Source organism: Dendrobates tinctorius, unplaced genomic scaffold (assembly GCF_039654945.1).
Source record: "Dendrobates tinctorius isolate UK_male_01 unplaced genomic scaffold, ASM3965494v1 ptg000133l, whole genome shotgun sequence".
Classification (NCBI taxonomy): Eukaryota; Metazoa; Chordata; class Amphibia; order Anura; family Dendrobatidae; genus Dendrobates; species Dendrobates tinctorius.
In genome coordinates, this window is record NW_027361801.1 from 20,536,042 (window position 1) to 20,551,656 (window position 15,615).

Genomic DNA, 15,615 nt, shown 5'->3' on the forward strand with positions numbered 1-15,615 from the left:
TACCCAGAATCTGGAGGAGAGGAGACTCTCCTCCATGCCCTGGGTACCATATCCCTCTAAAAAATAGAATTAAAATAAAAAATATGGATATACTCACCTTCTGGCGGCCCCCGGAGTCCTTCCCACCCTCAGCGGTGCTGGCGGCATCTTCCGTTCCCGGGGATGCATTGCGCAAATCACCTGAGATGACGTCACGGTTTCGTAAGCATGACTTCACAAAGGTCCTTTGCGCAAAGCATCCCTGGGAACGGAACGTACCGGGAGCACTGCTATGGATATGCGGGGCCGTCAGAAGGTGAGAATAACCATATTTTTTTATTTTGTTATTATTTTTAATGTTCTATATTTTACTACTGATTCTGCATAGGCAGCATCAATAGTAAAAAGTTGGTCACACTTGTCAAGCACTATGCTTGACAAGTGTGACCAACCTGTCAATCACTTTTTCAAATCGCTTGGAAAAGCGCAAGCATTCTGCAAGCTAAAAATGCTTGCAAAACGCTTGTGTTTTGCGTGAAAACGCATGCGAATTCCACATGCGTTTTACCCACGGCAGGGAGATGTGGAAATGCTGCGGGCACATCCGCAGCATTTCTGCAACGTGGGCACTTAGCCTTAAGGAGCGCATTCATATTAGAGTGAACTTGGTTGAACTCATTGACATCGGCAGGATTGGGCAGCCATCTAACAAGTGATGTTGGGCAGAGAGAAAAATTGGACATTTTTAATTTATACCCAAGATCTATTAGTTTATGGCAGCAGCTTTCTTCCCTCTCCAAATTGGAAAAGCAGGAACCCTTGGACATCTTTTATGTGTTTGGGGAAGTCGAAAGAGAGCTATCAACTGAAGATTGAGGTGCATGGAAAACTTTACCCAAGATATGTTTGATTCCATTGTTTTGTTTCCTACTAAAGGGGTTGTCCACAACCCAGACAACCATGTGTCAATCAGCATGTAAAATAGCAATACTTATACTTTATACTCACCTCCAGTGCCAATGCTATTCCAGCTGTGTCGGCACTAGCTGTCCCGGACATCACGTATGGCAAGCCATAGCTCTGACTTACTCTTAATGTCAGATTCGTCTGAAGGTGTGGAGAGTAACATAATAATGTGACATTATCCCCGGAAGAGGCAGTGCTGACACTGCTGGAATTGCGTCGTCACCGGAGGTGAGTATAAATGTTATTTTACTAGGGGCAAAGATGTTTATTGAGACAAGGTTGTCCGAGTAGTGGGCAACTTCTTTAATATTCAAATTTGGATTCTTACAACCATTTTCAAATTGCAGCGTGTCTGGAAAACAATAAAGAACATGAAATGAAATCTTTCAAGTGAAATTTTCATTTTACCTTCAGAAAGAGAGCTTTATCAGTGGTTAGATAAAGTGTAAAATTGATTAGCAGATATATCGCTTTTCAGAGGATTTATCCTGTTGTGGGTTAGCACTTACTCTGCTTCCAAATGAAGACTCTGGGATCTTCACAATGAGTTCTGAATTGTGTTTCTTGTCAGAAGTAGAAACGAAATGTATCAGACAAAGCAGTATCCTGGCAACTGCAACCTATAATTGACAGCAGATGTTACTGTGCATGCCGTATAACTGCAAAATACATTAATGATTTACCGTATTTATTTCCATATTATTCGTCCTTTTAAAATTGTGTATTTTTAAGTCAATAACCTAACTTGTATTATGCTTACATTCCAGGAATCGTCTCTCTGGTCTCTCTCTCCATGTTATCTTATGAACGTTACCTTACAGTACTGAAGTGTACAAAAGTTGATGCCTCCAACTACAAAAATGCTTGGATTTGTATTGCGGGGTCTTGGATATATTCTCTCTTTTGGACAATTCCTCCCCTTTTTGGTTGGAGCAGTTATGGGCTTGAGAGCTCAGGGACCACCTGTTCAGTAGTCTGGCACTCAAGATCACATAACAATGTATCCTACATTGTGTGCCTCTTTCTTTTCTGCCTGGTCCTACCTTTACTCGTCATGATATTTAGCTATGGCCATATTGTCCGAGTCATCCGAGGGGTAAGTTTACAGTAAACTGATTATTTACATTCCTAATTTAATTCTTATTGTATATACTTGTCCAAGTTGTACATGATCTGTCATGGTTCTCCTATTCTGTAACTTGACGGCCACTTTTGTTGAGCAGGTGTTTTTTCTACCTCTGAATTCTTTCAGCACTATTGATACTGGAAGTTAATTTCCCTCACATCCCAGCAAGTATTCCACCTGACTTTGTCCAGTTGTTCTTGGTTCCAAACTCTTTTTTTGTCTGTTTTGCATTTTTGACAGACAGGAGAGCAGGAGCAGAGACACAGCTCTGCCCCCACTTCCTGTAATCATCACAGGCTCTCTGCTGCCAGAGATGTGGGTTGCCTCCCCAGGGCTGTGGGGTACTCGGTACCAGGCCGGTATCAGTGGGATGTGTCACGGCGGCGGTGACCCGGACCGTGGCCCTGGGCGCCCAAGTAATAGGAAGATGTGAAGGGTGGAATGTAATAGTTTGTGACGCCACCTGTGGTGTTCGGCAAGGGAGATGTTAAGCCGATGCTGCATGCAGATCCTCCGGGACAGATGGTGTGGTGCAGCAATGATGGTATAGCCCTCCACAGGCAGGTCTGTTGTCCCAGGGCAGTGTAGATGTGGAGACACTGAGGTGATGTAGTGTCTGGCGCAGGGGATGTAGCAGTGTCGGGCGGACGGACGCAGGAAGGAATGGAGGACACCAGGGCATGTAGTTCCAAAGCTTTACTCACAGTCTGTAGTGCCCGCTTCTGTGCCGTGTCCTCCGGGTCAGTGACTCAGTCAACCTCCAGGCAAGATGGAAAGCTCCCTTCCACACTCCGCCAACTTATGTGCCTTTCCTGAACGTCTCCTCTATAGCACCTTTAAGTGTGAAGATCTCCAGTACCGTGGTACTCTGGAGTTCCTCCTGAGAGATGTTCCCAAAAACTCTACTTGCACGGCAGACAGCTGTAGCCTGCTCCGGGGACTCTCTACTCCTAAGTCCCAGCTCTCTATCCGTATTGCTGTTGTGCCCTCAAGTCTTAGATGGGAGTAGTGCATTTACAGCCCACTACTCCACCGGTGTTTGCTGCAGAACCATTAGTGTTCATACAACCTCGGGAACCGGGCCCCGGCCTTGCGCTTAGAACTTCTAGGCAGGGTTCTTCCTCTAACCCACGTACTCTGTGTTCCCTTTTACTCCTACGTTCCGTACTTGTCCTTTCCCTTCTATGGAAGTTCAGGCTTCAGGTCAACGTCCTTTTCCTTCTTTCCTTTCCTTTCCCGTGCCAGCTGACTCCGGTCACTGAGGCAGCTGCAGCACTCCTTCCTCCATCCCTTCTTCCAGGGATCCCCACTCCTCCCCAGTGGCTTCCTTCCTCATTGACCTCCCGTCAGACTGACCTGTCATCCTAAACCATCCCACTCATATATATATATATATATATTCTGAACTCCACCCACCTCCCAGCACGTCTAGTGTTCCAAGCAGGGAACCACCAAAGGTGCTCTGCTTCTCTCTAAGCAAGGAGCCGCAATGTGGTTGTGCTGAACTACTCGATTGTGTGGGGTGCGAGTGTTGGAGCGTGGTCAGGAGCCTCCAACTTACCTGGATGGTGGGGCACCACACCTTAGGAGAGAGGAAGGTGCAGTACCTCTGTGGCGACTGAGCCTCAGGGGCGCCACAGATGGATTACATTTGTCAAGAGATAGTGGATGGTAAGATAGACAGATGGAAGACACAAAATGGCCAACACTTTGGAGTAATCTGTCAAATAAGAAAAAGTGCAGTGACCAATTAGAAAGTTTTTTTTCACGAAGAATATCCTTAAACATATAGACTGTTAGAGTATCTGGATGTTATGAAGGGGCTCTTCCATTTAGCAGACGTATGCCATCCATCATATGAACAGCTATTCAGCTAAGTAGCTACCACACACTACACTGCTACAGAAAATTTTTGCTGTGCCATAACTTTCCATGGCAAAATCAGGTGTTTGTGTTGAAAGATGCACAACAATCAGCTGGTGTTCATAGAGACGAACCAGTGTCTAATAGCTGATGGCTATGGTTGTCTTTGTCACGAAGAGTTGTCTCTAAAAGAGCTAAAGCCTCCAATTCACATTTTATTTATATAGGGCCATTAATTTCTCCATCTCTATAATAATAATAGTAATAATAAACTTTATATAGCGCCAAACATATTCCGCAGCGCTTTACAGTTAAACAGTTTCAAACACAACAGTCATAAGTAACAACGTTAACAATAATATAATGATTAAAGCAAAATAAGACGACCCTGCTTGTGAGAGCTTACAACCTGCAATGAGGTGGGGGAGATACAAAGTACAGGTGTGTATTTACAAAGATGGTCCAGCCATCTTTAGGGGGTGAGGGGTTGGGGATAGATAGAGGTAGTGAATGGGTTACACACGCACACTTTCACATAAAATGACTTTGATTAGGGAACGTGATAGGCTGCTCTGAACAAATGTGTTTTGAGGGAGCGTCTAAAACTGTGCAAGTTGTGGCTAGTCCTAATTTCTTGGGGTATAGCATTCCAGAGGTTTGGTGCAACGCGGGAGAAGTCTTGTAGATGGGAGTGGGAGGTACGGATTAGTGCAGATGTTAAGGCCCTGTCTCACATAGCAAGATTGCTGAAGCGTCATCGATTTTGTGAGGCAACAGCGACCTCGCCAGCGATCTCACTACATGTGACCAGGCCCCCGCTGCGATGTCGCTGATCGTTCTTGAATGTCCTGGGCCATTTTTTGATCGCTGGTGTCCCGCTGGCCAGCGTGCAACGCTGTGTTTGACATCGACTAACGACCTCGTTAGTGACTCAGAAATCATGGACGCAGGCGGGAGTCGTCAGAATCGCTGCTGTGTGACAAGGTCCCAACGACCGCCGAGGTCGTTATATGGATCGCTGGATTGTTGCTGCGTCATTGGGTAAATCTGCCTGTTTGACAGCTTACTAGCGACCCGCCAGCGATCCTTACCAGGTCGTATCGTTGTTGGGATCGCTGGGGCATCGCTAAGTGTAATGGTACCCTTAGTCGAAAGTCGTTTGCAGATCGCAGTGATCGGCTAGATCGATAGACAGAAATGAGGGAGGATATGTAAGGAGGTGCTGCACTGTGGAGAGCTTTCTGGGTGAGAACAAGTACTTTGAATTGGATCGTGTAGTGAATATCCATCAGAATGTCTTTTGCTTGAGGTACGAAACCGGAGTACCCCTCTTGAAACCCACGCAGATGCATGGAGTTAATACAAACTCCTTGCAGATGTTGACCTTGATAGGATTTTAACCCATGACCCTGGCATTATACTTAGGTCATCTGCACACAACGAAATCGACGGGATCACCTAACAGTCTAATATGTATGTGAGTGCTGGACAATTGATAGAAAAATATTGATTTGGCATGTCTGACTTCGAAATTCATGGCAACAGCTCTCTCATAGAGAACACAGGAATTGCTCGACTGACCAAGTGCTTCGGTGTATGGGAGCTGGCCGATATGCCATCTGATGTGTATGGCTACCTTAGTCCTTTAAAAAAATTGACATTGACTTCCAGATTGCGGAATGCAGAGTAGATATATCTAGCTGACACAATGACGCTGTTCAAGGTCTAGAAATGAAAAGGTATTGTTCTTTGGGGAGTTTACAAACCACTGAAGCAAGAAGTAATGAAGTTGTCATGTTCTTTGAAGTATTTTATGTTGACAATCTTTTGAGATGTGTTGAGTTGTTAGAATCATAGAATCGTAGAGTTGGAAGGGACAACCTGGGCTCAAAGCAGGATTCGCTAAATCATCCCAGACAGATATCTGTCCAGCCTCTATTTGAAGACTTTTATTGAAGGAGAACTCACCACCTCTCGTGGCAGCCTGTTCCACTCATTGATCACTCTAACTGTCAAAAAGTTTTTTCTAATATCTAATCTGTGTCTCCTCCCATTCAGTGTCATCCCATTGCTTCTAGTCTTTCCTTGTGCAAATGAGAATAAAGATGATCCTTCTGAAATGTGACAGCCCTTGAGATATTTGTAGACAGTTATTAAGTCTCCTCTCAGTCTTCTCTTTTGCAAGCTAAACATTCCCAAATCATGCAACCTTTCCTCATAAGACAGGGTTTGCAGACCCGTCACCATTCTGGTCACTCTTTTCTAAACTTGCTCCAGTTTATTGATGTCTTTTTTAAAATGTGGTGCCCAAAACTGGACACAGTATTCCAGATGAGGTCTGACCAAAGAGGAGTAGAGGGCAATAATGACTTCACGTGATCTAGACTGTATGCTTCTGTTAATACATCCTAGAATTGCATTTGCCTTTTTTGCTGCTGCATCACACTGTTCGCTCATATTCAGTCTGTGATCTATTAGTATACCCAAGTCTTTTTTACATGTTCTGTTGCTTAGCCCTATTCCTCCCATTCTGTATATGCTTTTTTCATTTTTATTGCCCAGATGTAGTACTTTGCATTTTTCCCTGTTAAAAACCATTCTTTTAGTTGCTGCCCACTTCTCCAGTTTATTTATATCTTTTTGAATCTTCTCTCTCTCTTCTCTAGTATTAGCTATCCCTCCTAGTTTTGTGTCATCAGCAAATTTAATCAGTTTACCCTCAATTCCTTCATCTAAATCGTTGATAAAGATGTTGAACAATACAGGGCCCAGGACAGAGCCCTGTGGTACCCCACTTGAGACATTCTTACAACTGGATGTGCAGCCATTTACGACCACTCTTTGGGTCCGATCACTAAGCCAGTTATGAATCCACCTAACATTTGCCTTGTCCATTCCATACTTAGTCATTTTTTCAATAAGGATTGTGTGAGATACTTTGTCAAATGCTTTGCTGAAGTCGATATACTATATCTACATCATTTCACTGATCCACCCAATCAGTGATTCTGTCATAGAAGGAAATTAAGTTAGTCTGACATGACTTATTAGTTACAAACCCATGCTGACTCTGTTTAATCACTTCATTCTTATCCAGGTACTGACATACATGTTGTTTAATAATTTGTTCAAAGATCTTTCTTGGTATAGAAGTCAGACTCACTGGCCTATAGTTGCCTGGGTCCAACTTCTTCCCCTTTTTGAAGATAGGAACAACATTTGCTTTTCTCCAGTCTTCTGGGACTTCTCCTGTTCTCCACGAATTTTCAAAGATTATGGAGAGAGGTTCAAATATTTCTTCTGCTATCTCCTTCAGTACTCTGGGGTGTAATTCATCTGGACCTGGAGACTTGAATTCATTTAGGTTAGCTAAGTGTTTCATCACTATATTTCTGTTTATAGATATCCTGGATTCTTCTATTCCCTTAATAGGATAGTGAAGAATAGTTGATGTTACATTTCCTTTCTGAGAGAAAACAGATGCAAAATAGGAATTTAAAACTTTGGCCTTCTCAACATCCTGTCTTACCATTTCATCATTTTCATCCTGTAAAAATCCAATAGCATCTTTGACTTTTCTTTTACTTTTGACATATCCCCAAAATCCTTTATTATTGCTTTTGACATCTCTTGCAAGCCTCAATTCATTGTCAGCTTTAATAATCTGATTCGTGCCCTGCACGTTCTTCAGACAGCATTATATTCTTCTTTAGATATGCCTCCTTCTTTCCATTTTATAAACATTTCTTTCTTCCTTTTTAGCATGTGCTTAAGTTCTGTGTTCATCCATCCAGGTTTCCTTAAATGCTTCCTATTCTTCCCTCTTTTCGGAATTGTTAACAACTGTGCTTTGAGAATTTCATTTTTCAAGATTTCCCATCCTTCCTGGACATTTTTGTCCTTAAGGATATCCAGCCATTGGATCCCTCCAATTCTCATACATAGCCATGGTAAAGAGCGCTAAAATGATATTGCTGTTTTTATATAACCTGTGCTGTTCAGAGGTGTCCCATTTGGTATCTGGGGACCTTTTGAGTGACAGGAGGACATGACAAACACTGAATGTATCAATGTATTCAAGCCAAATTCTAACCTATCAACATAATACATGATAACGTGGGGGTCACCTAACTAGCCAACCCTTCTTAGAAGTTAAATTCTTGTGCTGATATCCCTTCTGAGAGCAAACTGTCTTATGTTAGCCAGGCAAAATAAAAAGGGCTTGGGTTTGTTTGCTGCTCCTTGTGCCACATTCAGTGCAACTTAGGTCAGTTCTCTTGATTTGTAAGTGACTTGAGTGAGTTGTGAGGGCCTCTTATATTGACAGCTAAGGGTGTATGTACAATAAATGAATAACTTATTCAGTGTTTCTATTCATGCAGCATAAAAAATGCTCCAAGAAGCTGCCTTACTCTGAAATAAGTAAAAGTGGTTTCATGTCTAGGCAGTTATATGTGATAAATTATTAAACTAGCCGGGAGAGATTTGTGCAGCAGCTCTAGGCTGGCCATGGGTAGGTGGGCAACCGGTGCCTGACTCTTAATTGTTGCCCTCAACACACTTTTAGGGTCGGCTCACATGTAATTGCAGACAGAATTCCCAAGCGGCACATATTCACAAACAGCATCTTTTCTCATAGATCAATTGACCTACTTCTCCCCTTGCTGAATAGATTCACACATTTTTTGCAGGACAGAGCTATAAGAAGAGCTTTTCTAATCACTGGTTGATATTGTATAGTGGCTGTATATATGGTTGTAAGGGGGTGAGATAAAATGTTCTTCTACCTTCCCTTCCTCTAATTGCCATTGATTTGTTAATGTTTACATATTGCTAATATTGATCATGTATATGTTGAATGCTTGCGGTACTTGTACATATGAAGATGTATTACCGCTCATTTTACTGGTACTGCCACATTTGTATATGTATTACCATGCTCTTAATACTGTGTTTCTTAATGTTATACTGTATATATTGTAAAGTAATGTACAATGATATTTATGTACAGTTTAGGGTCAGTCAGTGCATCCTTTTTGGGGGACATTAGAGGAGGGCACTTTAGTAGATAGTTCTTATACATAGGGTAAGTGTAGGTCTGTTGTGGGCCACTAGATGGGGGCATACTAATGGGCTTTATAGGTATAGCTGATAAGATGTTTAAAGAGGGTTAATTGTAGGAGGGGCTGCCGGGTAGTAAGAGAGAAGTTTTTAGGAAGTTAAGTCAGACAGAGATGCAGGTATGCTGAAGAGAAGAATACAGTTTTCTGTAGGGGTAGGACTGGACATCGATGTTACAGTATCTAAGGTAACTCCTACAGTCCTGTCTCTTACTGTTGGTGTAGTCAGCATGATGCGACTACCTCGAAATGCGGAGAACTCGCAGAAAGAAATGATGATGAAGATGTGTGTGCGACTGCTGTGCCCCTGGAAGGTGATCAGGAGAAAGAGCAAGTAGTTGTTGTAACTGAAGAAGAAATTGTGCAAGAAACACTGGATTTGCCTACTACCAACTTTGTGACAACACCTGACTTGACTATGGCATTGAACTTGACTGACTGGAGAAGAAAAACTAACACCTCTACCGTGACCAAGATGGCGATAGTGAGAATGGCAGGAAATGGGGAAGAAGCAAACAACAATGAAAACCGCGTCCTTTGTGGGCGTTGCCATCAACTCTTGGTACCAAAACCTGCCTGTCAGTATGCCTTGGTCCGCCCCTGATGGGTACAGATGAAGAGGAGAAGGCCTCGCCCCCTGCCACTGACCAACAACAGAGGAGAGGAGCAGCTGGAGGCGGTCTCACATGAAAGTGGGAGGAAACTGAAGGATCAAGTCATGCTTGGCCGCGTCCCTCAGGATTGGCTGAAGAAGGCTGACGCGATGGAGAAGCGGGAGTCCAACAGCCAGTGGGGAGCTGAGCTCTCCCCAACGGAGTCCGAGTTTTTTCAACCTCCGGAGCCATTATGAGAGAGCATGGAGTCTCCCTCTCAGCCACCGGGACCAAATGCCACAGTGCTGCACCTCTTGGAGTCGTGGCGTGCAAACGCCAGTGCGGAGGAGGAACACAGTTGTGGGACCGGTGTGTGCAAGATGTTCTACAGGGAGGTGGTGAGTACACCCCAGCTCCGAATCCACCGGGTTTGGCCTGCCCTTCTCCCATCTACCTCTGAAAGTAGTCCCCGGGATGTGCCACTTGGTCAACGCGACTGAGGCCAATACCAGTGTACCGGCGAATATTCCCTGTGCCGTTTAGGCAGAAGAACACCCACACTCGTCTATGTCTTAGCTTTGTGGTGCTGCTGCTGCTGCCATGCCCAGACGGATCCTCAAGTCTGCAGTTGCAGAATCGACTTCGGCCCGAACCAGGGCGTGGAAATTGGAAAAATACAAAGGTGACATGGGCCTCTTCCTGGATCCAGTGCAGGCCCAAACATCATCCGGCACCCTGGAGCCTGACGGCGCTATTATGGCGCAATCTGTATCTTCTGCGACTGCAGAGATGGTATCTGAAAATGAAAGAGTGACACGCGGCGCGTGCCGTTGAAATTTGGAAAAAAAAGAAAAATGTGTTATGCTTGTTGCATCCATGTTGGAGCTGCTGGGACAGTTCCGCGTCCCTTTGGGCACTGTAGCCCATCCGGAAGAAATTCTCCCTGCTCACGGTAAGCGGGAGTAGTTCGGCCTCTGGCGACGCTGAAGATGAAGCCTTGTCCACGTCAGTTGTGTTTTTGGTATGTGATTTTGGCCGAGAGGACTGCAAGCTAGGCAGAATATATGAAGCCTATGGACTCTTTTGTTTTGTTGCGCCTGTTGTGCCAATTCTCCTTTTTAGGGGACATTAGAGGAGGGCACTTTAGTAGATAGTTCTTATACTTAGGGTAGGTGTAGTTCTGTTGTGGGCCACTAGATGGGGGCATACTAGTGGGCTTTATAGGTATAGCTGATAGGATGTTTATAGAGGGTTAATTGTAGGAGGGGCTGCCGTGTAGTAAGAGAGAAGTGTTTAGGATGTTATGTCAGATGGGGCCAGGGTGCCCTAGTGTCCACCTGGGCTATAGGCCCGGACAGCTTGGCAGCCCACGTTACCCACTGCCACTGTGTGTCATAGCAGTCGGCCAGAACAGGAAAGGTGTGGCGACGTATCGCCTGGGTAGATGCTTTTTGGGCAGGAGTCGGTTGGACTGAGGAGATGAAGGAAGTTGGAGCTTTGATGAGATCAGTACAGATGGGCTGGATGCTTTACCAGAGGCAACCAAACCTGGTGACTGATGATTTCGAGTATGGGGCGAAAAAGGCAGAAGTAATTGTCATCATGGCGAGGTCAGACCAGGAAGGAACTGGGGAGCAGTCTAGGACAGTTCAGTCTGCACAGAAGTGACAGCCAGAAAGGGAAAGATAAGGAACCAAGTGAATATCATGATGTGCCAACTGTGGATGTAACATGTGAAGTATTAAGTAAAGAGAGTGTTCAAGTTAACCTGGACTGTGTCACCTTTACTGGAGGCCGCCTAAAGGAGGGACTGCCATCGCCTGGGAAGCACCCAGGGGAGTCTGGATGTGGAGATGCAGGTATGCTGAAGAGAAGAATACAGTTTTCTCTAGGTGAAGGACTGGACATTGATGTTACAGTGTATCAGGTCGTGACTACAGTCCTGTCCCTCCCTTACACGGTCATAATAATAATAATAATCTTTATTTATATAGCGCCAACATATTCCGCAGCGCTTTACAGTTTAACAGTTTCAAAACACAAGTCATAAGTAACAACGCTAACAATACAATAATTAAAGCAAAATATCATGTCATGTCATCATGTCAAAATATCATCGGTCATGAGAAAAACTAAGTAGACTCTTGTCAAGAAACCAGATTGTATCTTAATTTTTCACAGACAACCATGTTTTTGCAAACCAAGAAGAATTGACTTTTTATCTATATATTGGCTTGTGGATTTAAGTGTTTATGTCTGGTGGGTGAAGAAGACAAACTGATATACAATTTAGCATACTGTGTAAGTGTGTAATAGTGACTTATAAGTAGTCTGTTTATCTTTGTTTATTGTGTGCTGATATGCTAACTGTGTATTGTATTCTATAATCAATTTGTTGACTTCGAAGGTAGATAGGGAAAGGCTGTGAGGGTGGACTGAAGGACACTGGGTAAATCTAAAAATAGATCACCTGCCTCGGGTATAAAAGAGACTTCCTTTCCTCTGGTTTGGGTCACTCTTCAGGATCTCAGCTGTGGGTACATCGGACCCCCATGAAAGGACACAGGACTGCTCTCGGTTATCTCCCTACACTTGTCGTTACCTCCTCTCTGCGTGCATATCACAGGTGGAGTAGCGACCCTGGGAGCTCGGACATAACATCTACCATTATCCCAGTGAGTCAGCGGAAGGGTCAGACCCTGTAATGTGCACCATCTTGGGGTAATTTCTGGGATTATTCTGTTTGCTATTGGGTGTTGTAGGGTTCAATAAAGTATTACACACTGTTTTACCCTAACCTTGTGTTTTCTGTGTAGTGTATTGCCCACCGGGAGATAGAGTGGGTGTTCAGTGGTATGAGCCCTGGTACATGCAGTGTTGCTAAAGGCAGCTGGGCCAGCGGACGAAAGCACCCACTGACCCCATTTCTCCACAACCCTCTTTTATTTCTATGGTTCTACATATCCGGACATTAAAAAAAATCCTTTCCTTAACAACCAGAGGTATTTTTGATTTTGCATTTTCATTTTTTGCTCCCCTTCTTCCCAGAATAGTCAATGTGAGGGCCAAAATAGCCAAGTGAGGGCTTGTTTTTTGCAGGACAAGTTGTACTTTTAAACAACACCATTGGTTTTACCATCTTGTGTACTCAAAAACGTTAAAAAAATTTCAAGTGCTGTCAAATTTAAAAAAAAAGTGCAATTCCACAGTTTGTTTATTTATTTATATATTTTTTTTACCATGCTCACTAAATGCTACAACTGACCTGCCATTATGATTCTCCAGGTCATTATGAGTTCACAGACACCAAACATGTCTAGGTTCTTTTTTATTTCAGTGGTGAAAAAAATTCCAAAGTTTGTTAAGAAAAAGAAAATTGTGCCTTATTGCGATACCCGTAGTGTCTCCATTTTTCGTGATCTCTGGTTGGGTGAGGGCTTATTTTTTGCATGCTGAGCTGACATTTTTAATGATACCATTTTGGTGCAGATACAATCTTTTGATCGCCCATTATTGCATTTTAATGCAATGTTGTGGCAACCAAAAAAACATAATTCTGGCGTTTTGTTTTTTTTCTCATTATGCTGTTTAACGATCGGGTTAATTTTTTTTTATATTGAAATATCGGGCGATTCTGAACGCAGTGATACCAAATATGTGTATGTTTGATTTTTTTTATTGTTTTATATTGAATGGGGCAATTGGGGTGTGTGATTTGAACTTTTATATTTTTTTAATTTTTTTAAATATTCTCCATGGTGAACTAGAAGCTGCCATAATCCAATCAGCTCTGCTACATACAGGCGATGATCAGATCGCCTGTATGTATCAGAAATGCTCACTTGTAGGGATGAGCGAATACTGAAGTATTCAGACTCGCTATACTCGTACCGAGTATACCCTAATATTTGGGTATTCGGTACGAGTAGCGAGTCCAATGCAAGTCAATGGAAAATGCGAGTAATTGTCTGCTAGACCCTACAAAGCGGTCTGGGGGCTGAGGAAAAGGCTAAAAAATGTGTAAATGTTAAAAAATGTATGCTGTAAACAAATGTATATAACATGGGGGCACCTGGTCAGGGGCTGCACGATTGTTTTTACCCTACTGCTTCACTAGAATGTACAAACACTATTTGAAGTCCTGTGGCTTTTTGCCAGAAGAGCGGGATTCATACGCCACTTACGCAGTGCCAGTGATATATCAGAAGTGCCGTAAGAGCGACTGATGATGGAAGCGATCTTCTGACAGCTAAGTGTGTAAGTGGTGTAAGGAGAGCAATCTGCCCTAGGGGCTGTGTTATGGTTAACACAGGAAGAAGCCACCCATCATCATCATCATAAATCACAAGGGATTCACAATTATAAAGCTTGGACTACTGTCCTTGTTGTGCCACTGCCCAATGTGTAGGCATAGCAATAGTGTCTTCAAAAATTAGCCCAAGGGGCTGCATCATAGTTGATGAAGGAAGCAAGACAGGTCTGAAGGGCCAAACAATTTTGATGAAGCTAGGACTACTAACATAGAGGTGGCCGTGCCCAGTGTCCAGTCATAGCAATATTGTCTCCAAAAATTAGCCCTAGGGGCTGTATCATGGTTGATGAAGGAAGCAAGGCAGGTCTGAAGGGCCAAACAATTATGATGACCGGGTGATGAACTAGGAACAGGTTGAGAATAGGATGACCCAGCGTCATCTGTATGGACAGTAGACTGTTTTGTCATTGACGATTGGGTGCTGCTAGAACATTTCGTTGAGGCCTTATCAGCCATCCAAGACAGTACCTGATCTTGTTCTTCTGGATTCCAGGCCCGTTTATGTTCCAGACCGGGAAATTTCGCCAGGAGCCTAGATGCATCAACCTTCTTCGATCTACCAGACTCTGTGCCTTTTTGGGCAACAACGACCCCACGTCCATGTCCCTGTCCCTTCACAACAGCCTTTTTAGGAATTTTGGATTTTTCTGCCATAGTTGCAGATGTTCAAATGTAGATATTGGGGAACAAGGAGCAGTTAGTGCTTTGTGGAAGGTAACAATACAGGCTAGTACTGCTTTTGTGTTTTACAAGCAGCACCGCAGCAGCAGAAAAAAATTGCCCTGAGGTTTAAGGTGAGATTACGCACCACAGACACCACACAAGACAGCTTTGCTGGCTGTGTGTCAGTTGTGCAGTACCGTGCTATTCGCTGTGAACACAGCACCGCAACAGCACAAAAAATGCCCTGAGGTTTAAGGCAAGAATACGCATGTCAGTTGTGCAGTACCGTGCATGCTATTCGCTGTGAACACAGCACCGCAACTGCACAAAAAAACTGCCCTGAGGTTTAAAGCAAGAATACGCAGCCCAGACACCACACAAGACAGCGGTTCTGGCTGCGTGTCAGTTGTGCAGTACCGTGTGTCCTATTCGCTGTGAACACAGCACCGCAACTGCACACAAAAACTGCCCTGAGATTTAAGACAAGAATACGCAGCCCAGACACCACACAAGACAGTGGTGCTGGCTGCGTGTCAGTTGTGCAGTAGCGTGCGTGCGTACTATTCGCTGCCTGTACACAGCACCGCAACAGCACAAAAAAACTGCCCTGACGTTTAAGGCAAAAATACGCACCGCAGATAGCGGTTCTGGCTGCGTGTCAGTTGTGCAGTACCGTGCGTGCTATTCGCTGTGAACACAGCACCGCAACTGCACAAAAAAACTGCCCTGAGGTTTAAGGCAAGAATACGCAGCCCAGACATCACACAAGACAGCTGGCTGCGTGTCAGCTGTGCAGTACTGTGCGTGCGTCCTATTCGCTGTGAACACAGCACCGCATCTGCACAAAAAAACCTGCCCTGCAGGGGTAAATGTGACCTAAAAAAAAGCTGGGAAAACAGTCACTACTCATTCCCTGACCTTATACTTTCAGCTGTGAAGAGAGCTTTTGGGTTTCACAGAGGATTTCTGGCTGATTTGAACCAAAAAACACAA

General features: G+C 44.0%; 1 protein-coding gene across 1 annotated transcript in view; it reads left to right on the forward strand.

Moving 5' to 3' along the window:
* LOC141048187 (pinopsin-like) overlaps positions 1–15,615 on the forward strand; it is a 137,573-nt gene that overhangs the window by 93,777 nt on the left and 28,181 nt on the right. Inside the window, exon 4 of the mRNA XM_073543644.1 lies at positions 1,713–2,041. Coding sequence (XP_073399745.1) covers positions 1,713–2,041 — 329 coding nt within the window. The remainder of the gene's footprint in view (positions 1–1,712; positions 2,042–15,615) is intronic.